The 13,300-nt window shown below is 35.3% G+C and overlaps 1 protein-coding gene across 5 annotated transcripts in view; it reads right to left on the bottom strand.

The window, feature by feature from the left end:
• Positions 1 to 13,300, bottom strand: part of IFT74 (intraflagellar transport 74) — a 122,496-nt gene that overhangs the window by 29,203 nt on the left and 79,993 nt on the right. For all 5 annotated transcript variants that reach the window (XM_010384460.2, XM_030919541.1, XM_030919540.1 and 2 more), the window contains one exon: positions 12,377 to 12,456. In XM_010384460.2, the coding sequence (XP_010382762.2) occupies positions 12,377 to 12,456 (80 nt within the window). The remainder of the gene's footprint in view (positions 1 to 12,376; positions 12,457 to 13,300) is intronic.

Raw genomic sequence — 13,300 nt, 5'->3', positions numbered from 1 at the left:
CCAATGAATAAATTGCCAGATGAACAGTACTCAAACAATGGGTGCTAGAGAGAGACTGGGGATCTGTGAAACAATGGGAGGCTATAGCAGGGTATTCTTCAGTTCATTCAAATGGATTCCGCATAGTGCTTATTAGCACATGGCAGGTTCAAACTTGCTTTTTGAAACTTTCTGTATTTTTTTTTCAGTTATTTTTCATCCATAGTTGGTTGAATCTGCAGATGAAGAACCCGTGGATACAGAGAATTGACTATATTACTAAATCGCTATGGTAAAATGAGTACATATAAGCTTAATGTTTTAAACTAACCTTGGCATTAGGTTTCACCTAATTTTCTAAATACACATTCTCTGGGAAATACAGTTGACCCTTGAACAACACAGGTTTGAACTGGGTGGATCTACTTATATGCAGATTTTCTTCTGCCTCTGCTATCCCTGAGATAGCAAGACCAAACTCTTCCTCCTCTTTCTCAGTCTACTCAATGTGAAGACAATGAGAATAAAGGCCTTTATAATGATCTACTTCCATTTCATAAGTGGAAAATAATAAAAATCTTTATAATTCTCTTAATAACATTTTCTTTTCTCTAGCTTACTTTATTGTAAGAATACAGTATATAATACACACAAAATATGTGTTAACTGTTCATGTTATTGGTAAGGCTTCCAGCCAACAGTAGACTATTAATAATTTTTTATGGAGTCAAAAGCTATGCATGGATTTTTGACTGCATGGCACACTCAGCACCCCTAATCCCAATGCTGTCTTGAAGGGTCAACTCTCTCTCTCTCTCTATATATATAATATATATAATAAAATATATTATATATCTTATTTTAATATATATTTAATATATATTATTAATATATATTATATAAATATATTATAGATTATATTATATATTTATAATATACATAAATGCATTTCTATATAATATAAATATATATATTTACATATCATATATATTTATTTATTTATATATTATATATTAATCACATATTAATAAATAAATATATAATAAATACATAGCATTTATATATTATTTATATATTAATATATTAATATTTATTAAATATTATATATTTATATATTTATTATATGATAAAATATATATTATATAAATATAATATATTTATATAACATATTTTCTATATATTTTATATAAACATAAAATATATTATATAAAATATAAATATATTATAAATATAAATATAAAATTAATATAAATATATTATACTAAAATATAATGTTATATATTAATATATTTACATATAAACATGTATTTAATATATATATAAAGCAATTTTTTTGTTTTTTTTGAGACGGAGTCTGGCTCTGTCACCCAGGCTGGAGTGCAGTGGCGTGATCTCGGCTCACTGCAAGCTCCACCTCCCAGGTTCACGCCATTCTCCTGCCTCAGGCTCCCAAGCAGTTGGGACTCTAGGCGCCCACCAACACACCCAGCTAATTTTTTGTATTTTTAGTAGAGACAGGGTTTCATCATGTTAGCCAGGATGGTCTCGATCTCCTGACCTCTGATCTGCCAGCCTCGGCCTCCCAAAGTGCTGGGATTATAGGCATGAGCCACCGTGCCCGGCCAGGGTCAACTGTATTTTAAATTTGGGTAGAAAAGTTTCCTTACAGCTATGCAAACAAGGTCAGATAATTATTTCTAAAGACAGGAGGCACTTTAAAAACTGTAATTGTAATTTTTATATATTGTATAAATTATATAATTTTTATTATCTAATTATGTAAAACAAAAGGTCTATGTAGAAGTTTGTTCCAACAGAGTACTGTATATAAAATCATACAGTATAATTGGCAGTAGTTGGCATATACTAAACATAAGATCCTTAATCATTTTCAAAAGCAGTGGTTATCAAACTTTAACATGAATCAGAATCACAAGGAGGACTTACTGAAACACAAACTGCTGAGCCCTCTCCTTAGGGTTTCAAATTCAGTAAGTCTGGGGTACTGAATTTGCATTTCTAACAAGTTTCAGATGGTGGCGATGATCCTGGTGTAGTCATAATACCACCATTTTAATGAAAGATTCAAAGTATAGTTTAAACAATTTCTAGATTGAACAAAAATAATTCATTTTTTTTCAGCAGATATATGTTGGAAAACCACAGAATAGCAATGGATAGATGCCATTTGAAATATCAGATACCAGAAGATAAACCACTTCGAAATTCAATAGATTTTGTACATCCTGAAGGAAATACTGATGGGAAAATACTTTCTAATATATGCTTTGGGAAAATAACTGCAGTAAAGTTATTCAATTTTCCTTTTATAAATTAACAGCATTGATAAGTCACTAATTAATATTTATGACTATATTTTAAATTGATTGCTATTATGAATGTGTTTTGTGTTTATATATTTACTATTTATGTTATTGGTAAGGCTTTCAGCCAACAGTAGACTACTAATAATTAAGTTTTTTAAATTATCTAATATAATTTTCACAATAACCCTAAGAGGTAGGTACTATAATTACCTCCATTTTAAAGAAAAAAACTAAGATAAAATAAGATTAAATAGCATAAACAGCATGTCCAAGATCAAACAGCACAGCCTGGATTTGAATCCAGGCATTCCAGTAACAGGACACGTGCTTTTAAACAAAATGATTCGGACGGGGCATGGTGGCTCACACCTGTAATCCCAACACTTTGGGAGGTCAACGCGGGCAGATCACCTGAGGTCAGGAGTTCAAGACCAGCCTGACCAACATGCAGAAACCCGTCTCTACTAAAAACACAAAAAATTAGCCGGGCATGGTGGTGCCTGCCTGTAATCCCAGCTACTTGGGAGGCTGAGGTAGGAGAATTGTTTGAACCTGGGAGGTGGAGATTGTGGTGAGTCAAGATTGCGCCATTGTACTCCAGCCTGGGCAACAAAACAGAAACTCCGTCTCAAAAAATAAATAAATAAACAATAAAAAAAAATAAATAGAATTATTGTCTTTAACATTTTTAATTTACCTTCCATAACTAAAGAAAAAATGATCCTAACCTAAGCTTTAAAACTCTGAGTATGAAAAAGTATACTACAGACAAACCAAAGTATTATATTTTGTTATTTCACTACTTTTGAATGACACATATAAATTCTGCAGAAAGTTACCATGAATTCATTCAGAATTTAGGACAGTAATTCAATATTCTTATAGCACTTTGTGTCTATTTCTATTATGACATATTTACCACATTGTAGCAACTAGTTATTTGTATGTATTATGGTATATTAATAATCATATATTTGGTTTTACAATCAACTCCACATTTGGGAAAATACTTGAATCTGGAAATTAATCATTTTTGGTGAGTAATAATGCCCAATAATCCCTCCTGGAGAGACATATGACAGTGACTGTACTTTGTTAACTCTATTTATCAGTCGTACTGTGTATATATTAATAGATGCTCAGAAAATTAGCCCCATCTTGTGGATCACAGTAGTACTACAAATTCAGGCCTAACAGTCAAAACTTTGGAATTGTCAGTGATGTGTACATTATCTTGACTGACAAAAACTAAAAATCGTATAGCTAGCATTGGTGAGGAACCACCTTCACATACTGCTTTTAGTTGTATAACATAATATAAGCTTTTCTGGGAAGAAATTTGCAAACCAGTTGTAAATATAAATAATATTCTATTCAAAATTTCACTTCTAGAAATTTATTCTGTAGAAATAAATAGACGAGTTAATAAACATGAATGTACTAGAGTAGCACTGTTCTTGGGAGTAAAAAGTTAGAAACAGCCTAAATATCAATGTGGATACAATGAATCCTACGTAACAACAATCATGGGGGTAGCTAATGATTGTCAGAAGTGCTTAATATATGTACCAGGCACCTTTTCTTCTTCTCTCTTTCTTTTTTTTTTTTTTTTTTTGAGACACGGTCTCACTTTGTTATCCAGGCTGGAGTGCAGTGGTGTGATTTCGGTTGGAGTGATTTTGGCTCACTGTGGCCTCGACCTCCCAGGTTCAAGTAATCCTCCTGCCTTAGCAAATAGCTGGGACTATAAGTAGCTGGGACTATAAGTAGCTGGGACTACAAGCCAAGCACACATCACCATGCCTGGCTAATTTTTGTATTTTTTTTGTAGAGACAGGTTTTCACCCTGTTGCCTAGGCTGATCTCGAACTTCTGAGCTCAAGCAATCCATCCCCTCCCAAAGTGCTAGGATTAAAGGCATGAGCCACCACACCTGGACCAAGAACCATTCTTAAGTGTGACTTTAGAGCCCTAACATTGACCACTATGCTATACCATTTCTCAGAATGAAGTATACATCCTCATAGGGAAGAATGTATATTATACAGTTAAATGAAAAGACTCAAGCTCAGAAGAATTGTATATTAGTATTAGTCCATTTAAAAATATGTTTGTAAATGTATTTAAAAAGTCTAAAAGCCTAAACATCAAACTGTAAACCATGATTACTCTGAAGACTTGGATGAGGAGAAAGGAGATAACGTTTTACTTTATATACTTTTCCACTGCTTGCATTTTTCATGTTAAATACATGTCAGATTCATATTTAAAATTACAATTTTAAAAAAATTAGCTAATCTGAATCTTTAAAATAATTTTAGTAGTTTAAGGACTTTTTTTCCTTTTTTTGAGATGGAGTCTTGCTCTGTCGCCCAGGCTGGAGTGTAGTGGTGTGATCTTGGCTCACTGCAACCTCTGCCTCCCAGGTTCAAGCGATTCTCCTGCCTCAGCCTCCTGAGTAGCTCAGATTACAGGTGCACGCCACCACGCTCAGCTAATTTTTGTATTTTTAGTAGAGATGGGGTTTCACCATGTTGGTCAGGCTGGTCTTGAACTCCTGACCTGGGATTACAGGTGTGAGCCACTGTGCCCGGCCAGGACTTTTTTTTTAAAGCTGGAAAGGATGACTTCTTATAAGCTGAGGCTAATTGCCCAGTTAATGAAAGCATGAGGATGGTCATTTAAGGCAAACACACACAAAATTTTTTTTTTAAAAATCAGTAAAATGATGTACATTCAAGGTGCTTAAACTCTCAGAAATTCTAGGTAAGTATGGTTTACAATTGTCATTTCTTGGTATTAATGGCAGGTTGAACATGCACATCTAATTTTGATCCTTTCCCAAACCCCACTAAAACTATAGTAAAAAGAATTTTTAAAGGTATAAACCCCCAGCATATAGAAATAGGAGAAAATAGCAATAACATTTTGGAAGCTGAAAGCAGACGGACAACTGGTAACTGACCTAGCAGAGTTGAGAAAGTCTAAATCTAAGCCAGTATTGGGTAAAGCTGAGAACTACCCTGATTTCAAAAGGCTCAGTATTTTTGCATAGAAAACTGATCACCTTTTTGTGATTTGTGAAAGGCTTTGACATGTCTTATAATAGTAATGCTGTTCTTTATAGAATTTATTTAATGTAAGGGAATACACTAGTAAAGAGTAAAACACCAGGCACAGTGGCTCACACCTGTAATCCCAATACTTTGGGAGGCCAAAGCAGAAGGACTGCTAGAGCCAAGCACATTGAGATCAGCCTGGGCAGCAGAGCAAAGCCCTGTCTCTACAAAAAAAAGTTTTTAACAATTAGCTGGGCATGGTGGCATGCACCTGTACTCCTAGCTACTCAGGAGTTTACTTTATTTTATTTTATTTTATTTTATTTATTTTATTTAGCTAAGGCGAGAGGATCGCTTGAGCCCAGGAGTTTGAGGCTGCAGTGAGCTATGATGTCACATCACTGTACTCCAGCCGGGGTGACAGAAAGACCCTATCTCATTAAAAAAAAGAAAAAAGAAAAAAGAGTAAAGTAGGGGCCTGATTTCAGCTAAGTGGATGAAGACACTATTCACTCTGAAGGACTTCAATGTAAGATATAAACTCTCAAGTATTAATTTGTAGTAAGAATAAAAGAATTTCTTAACAGATTCCTTAACAAAAACAAGCTGGGCACAGTAACATGAGCCTGTATTCCTGGCTACTTGGAAGGCTGAGGCAGGAGGACTGCTTGGGCCCCGGAGTTCGAGGCCACAGTGAGCTATGATCATGCCTGTAAATAGTCACTGCACTCTAGCCTGGCCAACACAGCAAGACTCATCTCTATTAAAAAAAAAAAAAAAAGTCACTTGGCTATATGTTAGAAGTAAGCCTTGAGGATAGAAAACATCCTTATTAAAAATAGTATCCAATGTTGAGTGAAAATATTAAGCTGCTATTGTCCACTTGGTATGTTCTGCTTTACTCAGAAGAACAATACTTTTTCTATTACTTTCTCTTGCTTGTACAGAACCAATATTTTAGAAAGCAAAAATTAAGCAAACATGAAATTGTTGGCACTTCAACTGAGAAAGGAGAAATGAGGATGGGTTCAGGTTTTTTGGAAAGTAGCATGACACCTGCCAATAACGCTCCACCTTACTAATGATGTAGAGCTTGTAGCCAAATTCTGACCATATGACTTTCATTAGAGCTTTTTCTCATTGTTTCTAGTTAGCACACATATACACAAATTCCTTCCCTGCTAAAATATAGAACAGTGTACCCCCTTTTTTTTTCTTCGAGACAGAGTCTTGCTCTATCACCCAGGCTGGAGTACAGTGGCGTGATCTCGGCTCACTGCAATCTCCACCTCTCGCGTTCAAGCAATTCTCCTGCCTCAGCCTCCCAAGTAGCTGAGATTACAGGCATGCACCACTAGGTCCAGCTAATTTTTTTGTATTTTCAGTAGAGATAGGGTTTCGCCATGTTGGTCAGGCTGGTCTTGAACTCCTGACCTCAGGTGATCCACCCATCTTGGTCTCCCAAAGTGCTGGGATTACAGGCATGAGCCACTGTGCCCAGCCAAACAGTGTACACGTTTGAACCCAAATAAATTTGGAACCATTATAACAAAATTACCTGATCCATCAATAAAGAAACACTATATGGGTGCTGCCTAGCAAATATTTAATATCACAGAATCAAGTCTCCTAGTAGTTTTAAAAAGATAATGATATCTAATTATAAAAAAATTTCTATTATGAGATTATTTTATTTTTAAAAATCACTTATAAGACCAAGGAACAATTTGACAGCAAAGAAGTCCTTCTAGAATTGGTCAAAAGTCTAAGAGTAGGCTCAAGTGTGTTATTGGTCAAACGTCTAAGTATTTTCTTTGCTTTATTCCACACTGCCATAGAAAAAAAGTCTAAAAGGCTAAACATCACACTTTAAACCATAATGACCTCTGAAGACTTGTATAAGTATGAGGAGAAAGGAGATGACTTTTTACTTTATATTCATACATTTTACACTGCTTGAATTTTTCACATTAAAAACAAACCAGATTCATACATAAAAATCATCATTTAAAACAAATTAATCAGGACCTTTAAAATTACTAATTTAGGGAAAATTTTTTAAAGCTCAGCATCATAGGGACAATAAAGATTTTCATAAAGTAGCCCAATAACTGTTAACTGATTTTATTTAGTTAATTTTGAGACATAATTATTCAATGTCGCTTTTGGAAAATTGTAACATTAAGGACTTACCAAAATGAATAAATATGATATACTTGAGAAAGTTGTAAGATGACAAAGTCAGCATTAATACCTAGCAGAGAACACAACTGTACCTAACTCAGTTTCTAAGGATCTTTGAATTTAGAATGAATTATATAAATATTTTAAAGTTTATTTGAAAACTGAAAGATTGCGTTACTTAAGCCAGATATGTATAAACATCATTTATGGTTTATGTGCTTTCCTAACCAGAAACCCTACAGGGCAAAAGTGGTCTGGTTGGATTATACACAGATGCTGTTCACAGAAGAAGCCAGATGGCATCTAAGAAATGAATAAAATGAGCCAAAGAGGGAATAAATCCAGGGGGCAGAACTAAGGATGAACTAGATAGACAATGCAATTTGCTATCCTAAGGAACACAGCATCTATAATTGTGAGTCAGGGTAAGAATGTCCATATAAATAAGCATCCACCACTTTACTGGAAAACATAATCCAAGGTAGGAATCCTCTGGAAAGTAATAAAGCCTTTGCAGTCAAGCTGTCTTGGGGGAACAATGCATACCTACATCATAAAACTAGAGAGCCAAAGAAGTAGCTAGAGCTCAATTTTTACCTTTAGTTCATTCTAAAATTCGTTTTCTGCTAAAATGTGATTTAGTTCATTTCACAAACATCTGATGAGTATGTATTTTCCCACACATTGTGTTGATGAAAGAGGTTACCAAAGTATGTAAGACACAGTCCCTGTCCTTGAAGACTTAGCCAAAGAGGGAAGACAAACACATAAATAGATAACTGTAATATCATGCAGTCGATCCAGTGATATGTTTATACATAGTGTGCTCTGAAAACATGGAGAAAGTTCACTCACTTAGCATAGCCTAGAAACAAATCAGGGAAGGAAAACAAAGTTATGCTGGATAAATGGATACCTGAGCTATATCTTAAAGGATGAGAATTTGGTCAGGTAAAAAACAGGGGAAAGGACACTCAAGACAAGGGGCTGGACATGGTGGCTCACAACTATAATCCCAGCACTTGGGAGGCTAAGGCAGGAGGTTCATGTGAGCCTATGAGTTTGAGACCTGCCTTGGCAACATGAGACCCTGTCTCTAAAAACAGTAATAATAATAATAAAAGTCAGGCAGGGTGGAGTTTGCCTGTAGTCCTACATTCAGGAGGCTGAGGTGGGAGAATAATTTGATTCCGGGAGGTCAAGGCTGCAAAGAGCCACGAATGCATCACTGCACTCCAGCCTGGGCAACAGAGCAAGACTCTGCTTAAAAAAAAAAAAAAAAAGAGACACTTTGGGAGGCCGAGGCCGAGGTGGGCAGAACACAAGGTCAGGAATTCAAGACTAGCCAGCCTGGCCAACATGGTGAAACCCCGTCTCTACTAAAAATACAAAAATTAGCCAGGTGTGGTGGCATGTGCCTATAATCCTAGTTACTGAGGAGGCTGAGGTAGGAGAATTGCTTGAACCCAGGAGGAAGTTGCAGTGAGCCAAGATCGCACTACTGCACTCTAGCCTGGGCGACAGAGTGAGACCCCGTCTCAAAAAAAAAAAGGAACAAATAGTAAGAGCAAAACATTGGGGCATGAAACAGTTTGATATATGGCAAAGGTGTGAGACATAGGGTACTACAAGCAGATTATTATTAGAATTTAAGGATAGAGATGAGGGGTGGGAGAGGAGGTTGACGATGCACAGGCCAGATCACAGACGGACTAGAATGACATGCAAGATTTCTTACATTTTATGCTGTATATCATGGGGAACCAGTGTTAAGCAGCACAATGACACAGAATAACATTTTATATATGTCACTCTGACAGCATTTGTCGGGGAAGAATCTGAGAGGAGGCAAGACTGGAAGTGAGGAGACCAGTTAGGGAGGCTATTGCTAACTTGTTCAGGCAAGAAATAAGGAGATCTTGAACTGACAAGTAATCTTATAACAAGTAATCTTCTAACAAAAACCTCCTGTGCTTATGTATCAATAATCTAGGATGACCACAGTGTAGCAGAAAAAAAAAATGCATAAATAAACATATATGTACATAATATAAATGCATATAATATATTACATAGATTCATATACATTATAAATGCTACTGTTACACTGCATTATAGATTATTTTTCCACATTAATAAAAAAGAACAAAGGTTAGAAAATAAAAAGGAAAATAGAAGTAAAAATTAAAAGCCTTCTATTTGTCTTAAAACTAACAATTAATAATAAATTGTTACCTCCAAAATGCATTATTTTAGTGGAAAGAAATTAAATGTTAGAAATTTAGACTTAGGAAAAGGAAAATTATTTAGAATGTGTCCTATAAGCATCTAAAATCAAGAACATTATCAGATTTCTCAGAATGGTTTTGAATATATTAATATAGAAAACCTAGAAACTAGATCTACATAAATCAAAAGCAATGAAATGATTTAATAAAGAAAATAACATGATTAAAAATGCAAAATTGTGTTTAGGTAGGAGGAATATATCTCTTAGGTAAGAGATCTATGGTACAACATAGTGATTATGGTTAACAATAACAGTATATTCTTCAAGATTGTTAAGAGAGTGAATTTTGAACGTTCTCACCACCAAAAATAAGTATGTGAAGTAATGCATATCGTAATTAGCCCAATTTAGGCATTCCACAATGCATACATATTTCAAGACATACTATACACAATAAATACATATGATTTTTATTTGTCAATGAAAATAAATAAATGTTTTAAAAAAGAAAATGACATGACTCTATTCTTAACAATGTATTGTTAGCCTACCTCACCTGGTATGCCATTTAGCAATCATAAATCTCAGTAACATGGGATCATTATATTAATTTTGCAGATGAGAAAACTGAAGCTTGGGCAAGTTTATTTACCTAATAGTGGGACTTGTTTTTAAGTCTGTCTGCCTTTAGACACCTTATTTAAAGCTAGTAGTAGCCATGTGTAAATTCAACTGTGTAAGTATTTTATAAGAATATTTTAACTTTGCAAATATGGTACTTCATATCAGAAAGTCAAGTTGAAGCTTAGGCAATAGAACTAAAGCCTTGGGGTCAGAGAGACCTTGGTTTAAAAATAGAATTAACTCTTTACTAGCTGGAGGAATTTGACTAAATTATATAACTTCTCTGAGCCTCATTATGTAAAAAATAGGTTAATGAGGCTTTAAAAAATTCTTGCAAGACTAAAAAGTGCTTAGCCAGGTAAGTAATTAATCAGTAGTGGCTAATGCTATTCATAAATCAAGAAAAAGTATAAAAAACATAAAAATTGAAGTTAAAAATTAATTTAGGAATAGACAGCCAGATGTGCTGGCTCACGCCTGTAATCCCAGCACCTTGGGAGGCTGAGGTGTGAGGATCGCTTGAGCTCAGGAGTTTGAGACCAGCCTGGGCAACACAGCGAGACCTCATCTCTACTAAAAATTTAAAACTTAGCTGGATGTAGTGGCAGACATTACGTATTCCCAGCTACTCAGGAGGCTGAGACAGAAGGATCACTTGAACCCAAAAGTCTGAGGTTGCAGTGAGCTGTGATTGAGCCACTGCACTGCTATGAATGTTTCCTTAGCCATAACAAGAATACAAGTACATGTGCACACTGTTTATACCATACCTAACTCATAAGAATATACAGTCAATTCTTGATAATCCAAGAGCATATTAACTGGTTTTCATTTAAACTATGATTAAAATGCTATGGGGAATCTACTTTTATCTTTCTTATCAGGGAGAAGCTTGTTAGGAAACTGATGCTCAACCTCCTCCTTTAACCATATATAAAAATGTAGCTCCCACACCCAAACCCCCACCACAGTATTTCTACATAGTCAAACCCCAAGCTCCCTCAGGTGTTCTGGTCTCTGCATTGGTTCTTCAAATTCCACTCCTGGGGAAAGTTGGGGAGGATAAAGTTGCTACTTCTTTACTACTTGCTACTTCCTTGCTACTTCATTATTAGGCCTGGGTGGGGAATTAATTCTGTCTGGATTATTTGTATGGTATTTGTGATTTGATTTTCATCCCCTCTAATACTACCAGTTACCGCCATTAATAGTTGACTATATTATTATTAATTAATTAATTCTGTCTGGATTATTTGTGTGGTATTTGTGATTTGATTTTCATCCCCTCTAATGCTACCAGTTACTGCCATTAATAGTTGACTATATTATTATTAATTATTTATTTATTGAGACCAAGTTTCACTCTTGTTGTCCAGGCTGGAGTACAGTGGTACGATCTCGACTCACCACAACCTCCGCCTCCCAGGTTCAAGCAATTCTCTTGCCTCAGCTTCCTGAGTAGCTGGGATTACAGGCCTGCACCACCACACCCAGCTAAATTTTGTATTTTTAGTAGAGACAGGGGTTTCTCCATGTTGGTCAGGCTGGTCTCGAACTCCCGGCCTCAGATAATCCGCCCGCCTCAGCCTCCCAAAGAGCTGGGATCATAGGCATGAGCCACCGCACCCAGCCAACTATTTTGTTTACAGTAAACTATTGACTATTACTAGGAAGGAAGTATAACTTAGGAGGAAGTATAACAACTTTAAACATTTCACTTCTGTTTTTGTAAAAACAAAACTGCTTGGCAAAGATAAATAAATTTTATGCAATCATTTTAACTTGTAAGTGGTCAGTTTAAATCACTGCTTTAATATTACTCATATAGTATGCATTTTAGTAAAGTTAGCAATATCATAGAGAATTAAATAATAAATCCCAGGTAGTTAAACAGTCTCTGAGACACCGATAATACTATATCAATACTGCTAAACATCTGTTAATCCACATTATAAAAATACCAGAAGCATTACCTTGGTGTTCCTCTAAATCCATATCAAGTTGTCTAATTTCTTCATTAAACTGATTTATCTTTTCTTTTATATCTGTTAACCTGTTGAAAATATTTTTAATGAATTTATGAAGGAAATGTAGACATTCAATAAAAACACTTGATGGGGAGGTTAGATATCTTTTCCAAGTTGCATAAACAATATCTAAAAATAATATGTCTTATTCTAAGGACAATACTATAATTGATTATGATATTAGGCTATCTTTTCCAAGTTGCATAAATATAGAAAAATAGCATATCCTATTATGAGGACAATACTATAAATTTAGAGAGGAAGAATCTTGTCTAGATCTTTTTTTTTTTTATTTATTTGAGACGGGGTCTCACTCTGCCACCAGGCTGGAGTGCAGTGGTGTGATCTCGGCTCACTGCAACCTCTGCCTCCCGGGATCAAGCGATTCTCCTGCCTCAGCCTCCTGAATAGCTGGGCCTACAGGCAAGCGCCTCCACGCCCAGCTAATTTTTGTATTTTTAGTAGAGACGGGGTAGAGACGGGGTTTCACCATGTTGGCCATGATGGTCTCGATCTCTTGACCTCATGATCCACCTGCCTCAGCCTCCCAAAGTGCTGGGATTACAGGCGTGAGACACCGCACCCAGCCTAGATCTTTTTTAATGATTCATATTTGGAGCCCAAGTATATTCTGAGAACAGCAGGTTGCCTGACTTAAACACACACCCCTTCCCAACTCTCCTTTGAGTTTGATTTGCAGTATTAAGAAAATGAAAAATATTTAACAATACTCTTTTTGTAGGTTTCTACAAGCCAAATTAAGTTGGAAAATTAGTCTCAAAAATGAGAAAATAAGGGAAAACCTATCACTGGCAAAAGATTATATGGGTTGTTTTAACATAAAGCAGTTATACTTACTATAAAGCTGCC

Source organism: Rhinopithecus roxellana, chromosome 16 (genome assembly GCF_007565055.1).
Source record: "Rhinopithecus roxellana isolate Shanxi Qingling chromosome 16, ASM756505v1, whole genome shotgun sequence".
Taxonomy (NCBI): Eukaryota; Metazoa; Chordata; class Mammalia; order Primates; family Cercopithecidae; genus Rhinopithecus; species Rhinopithecus roxellana.
Note: the sequence above shows the minus strand (reverse complement) of the source record. Positions and strands in the feature narration are given on the sequence as shown.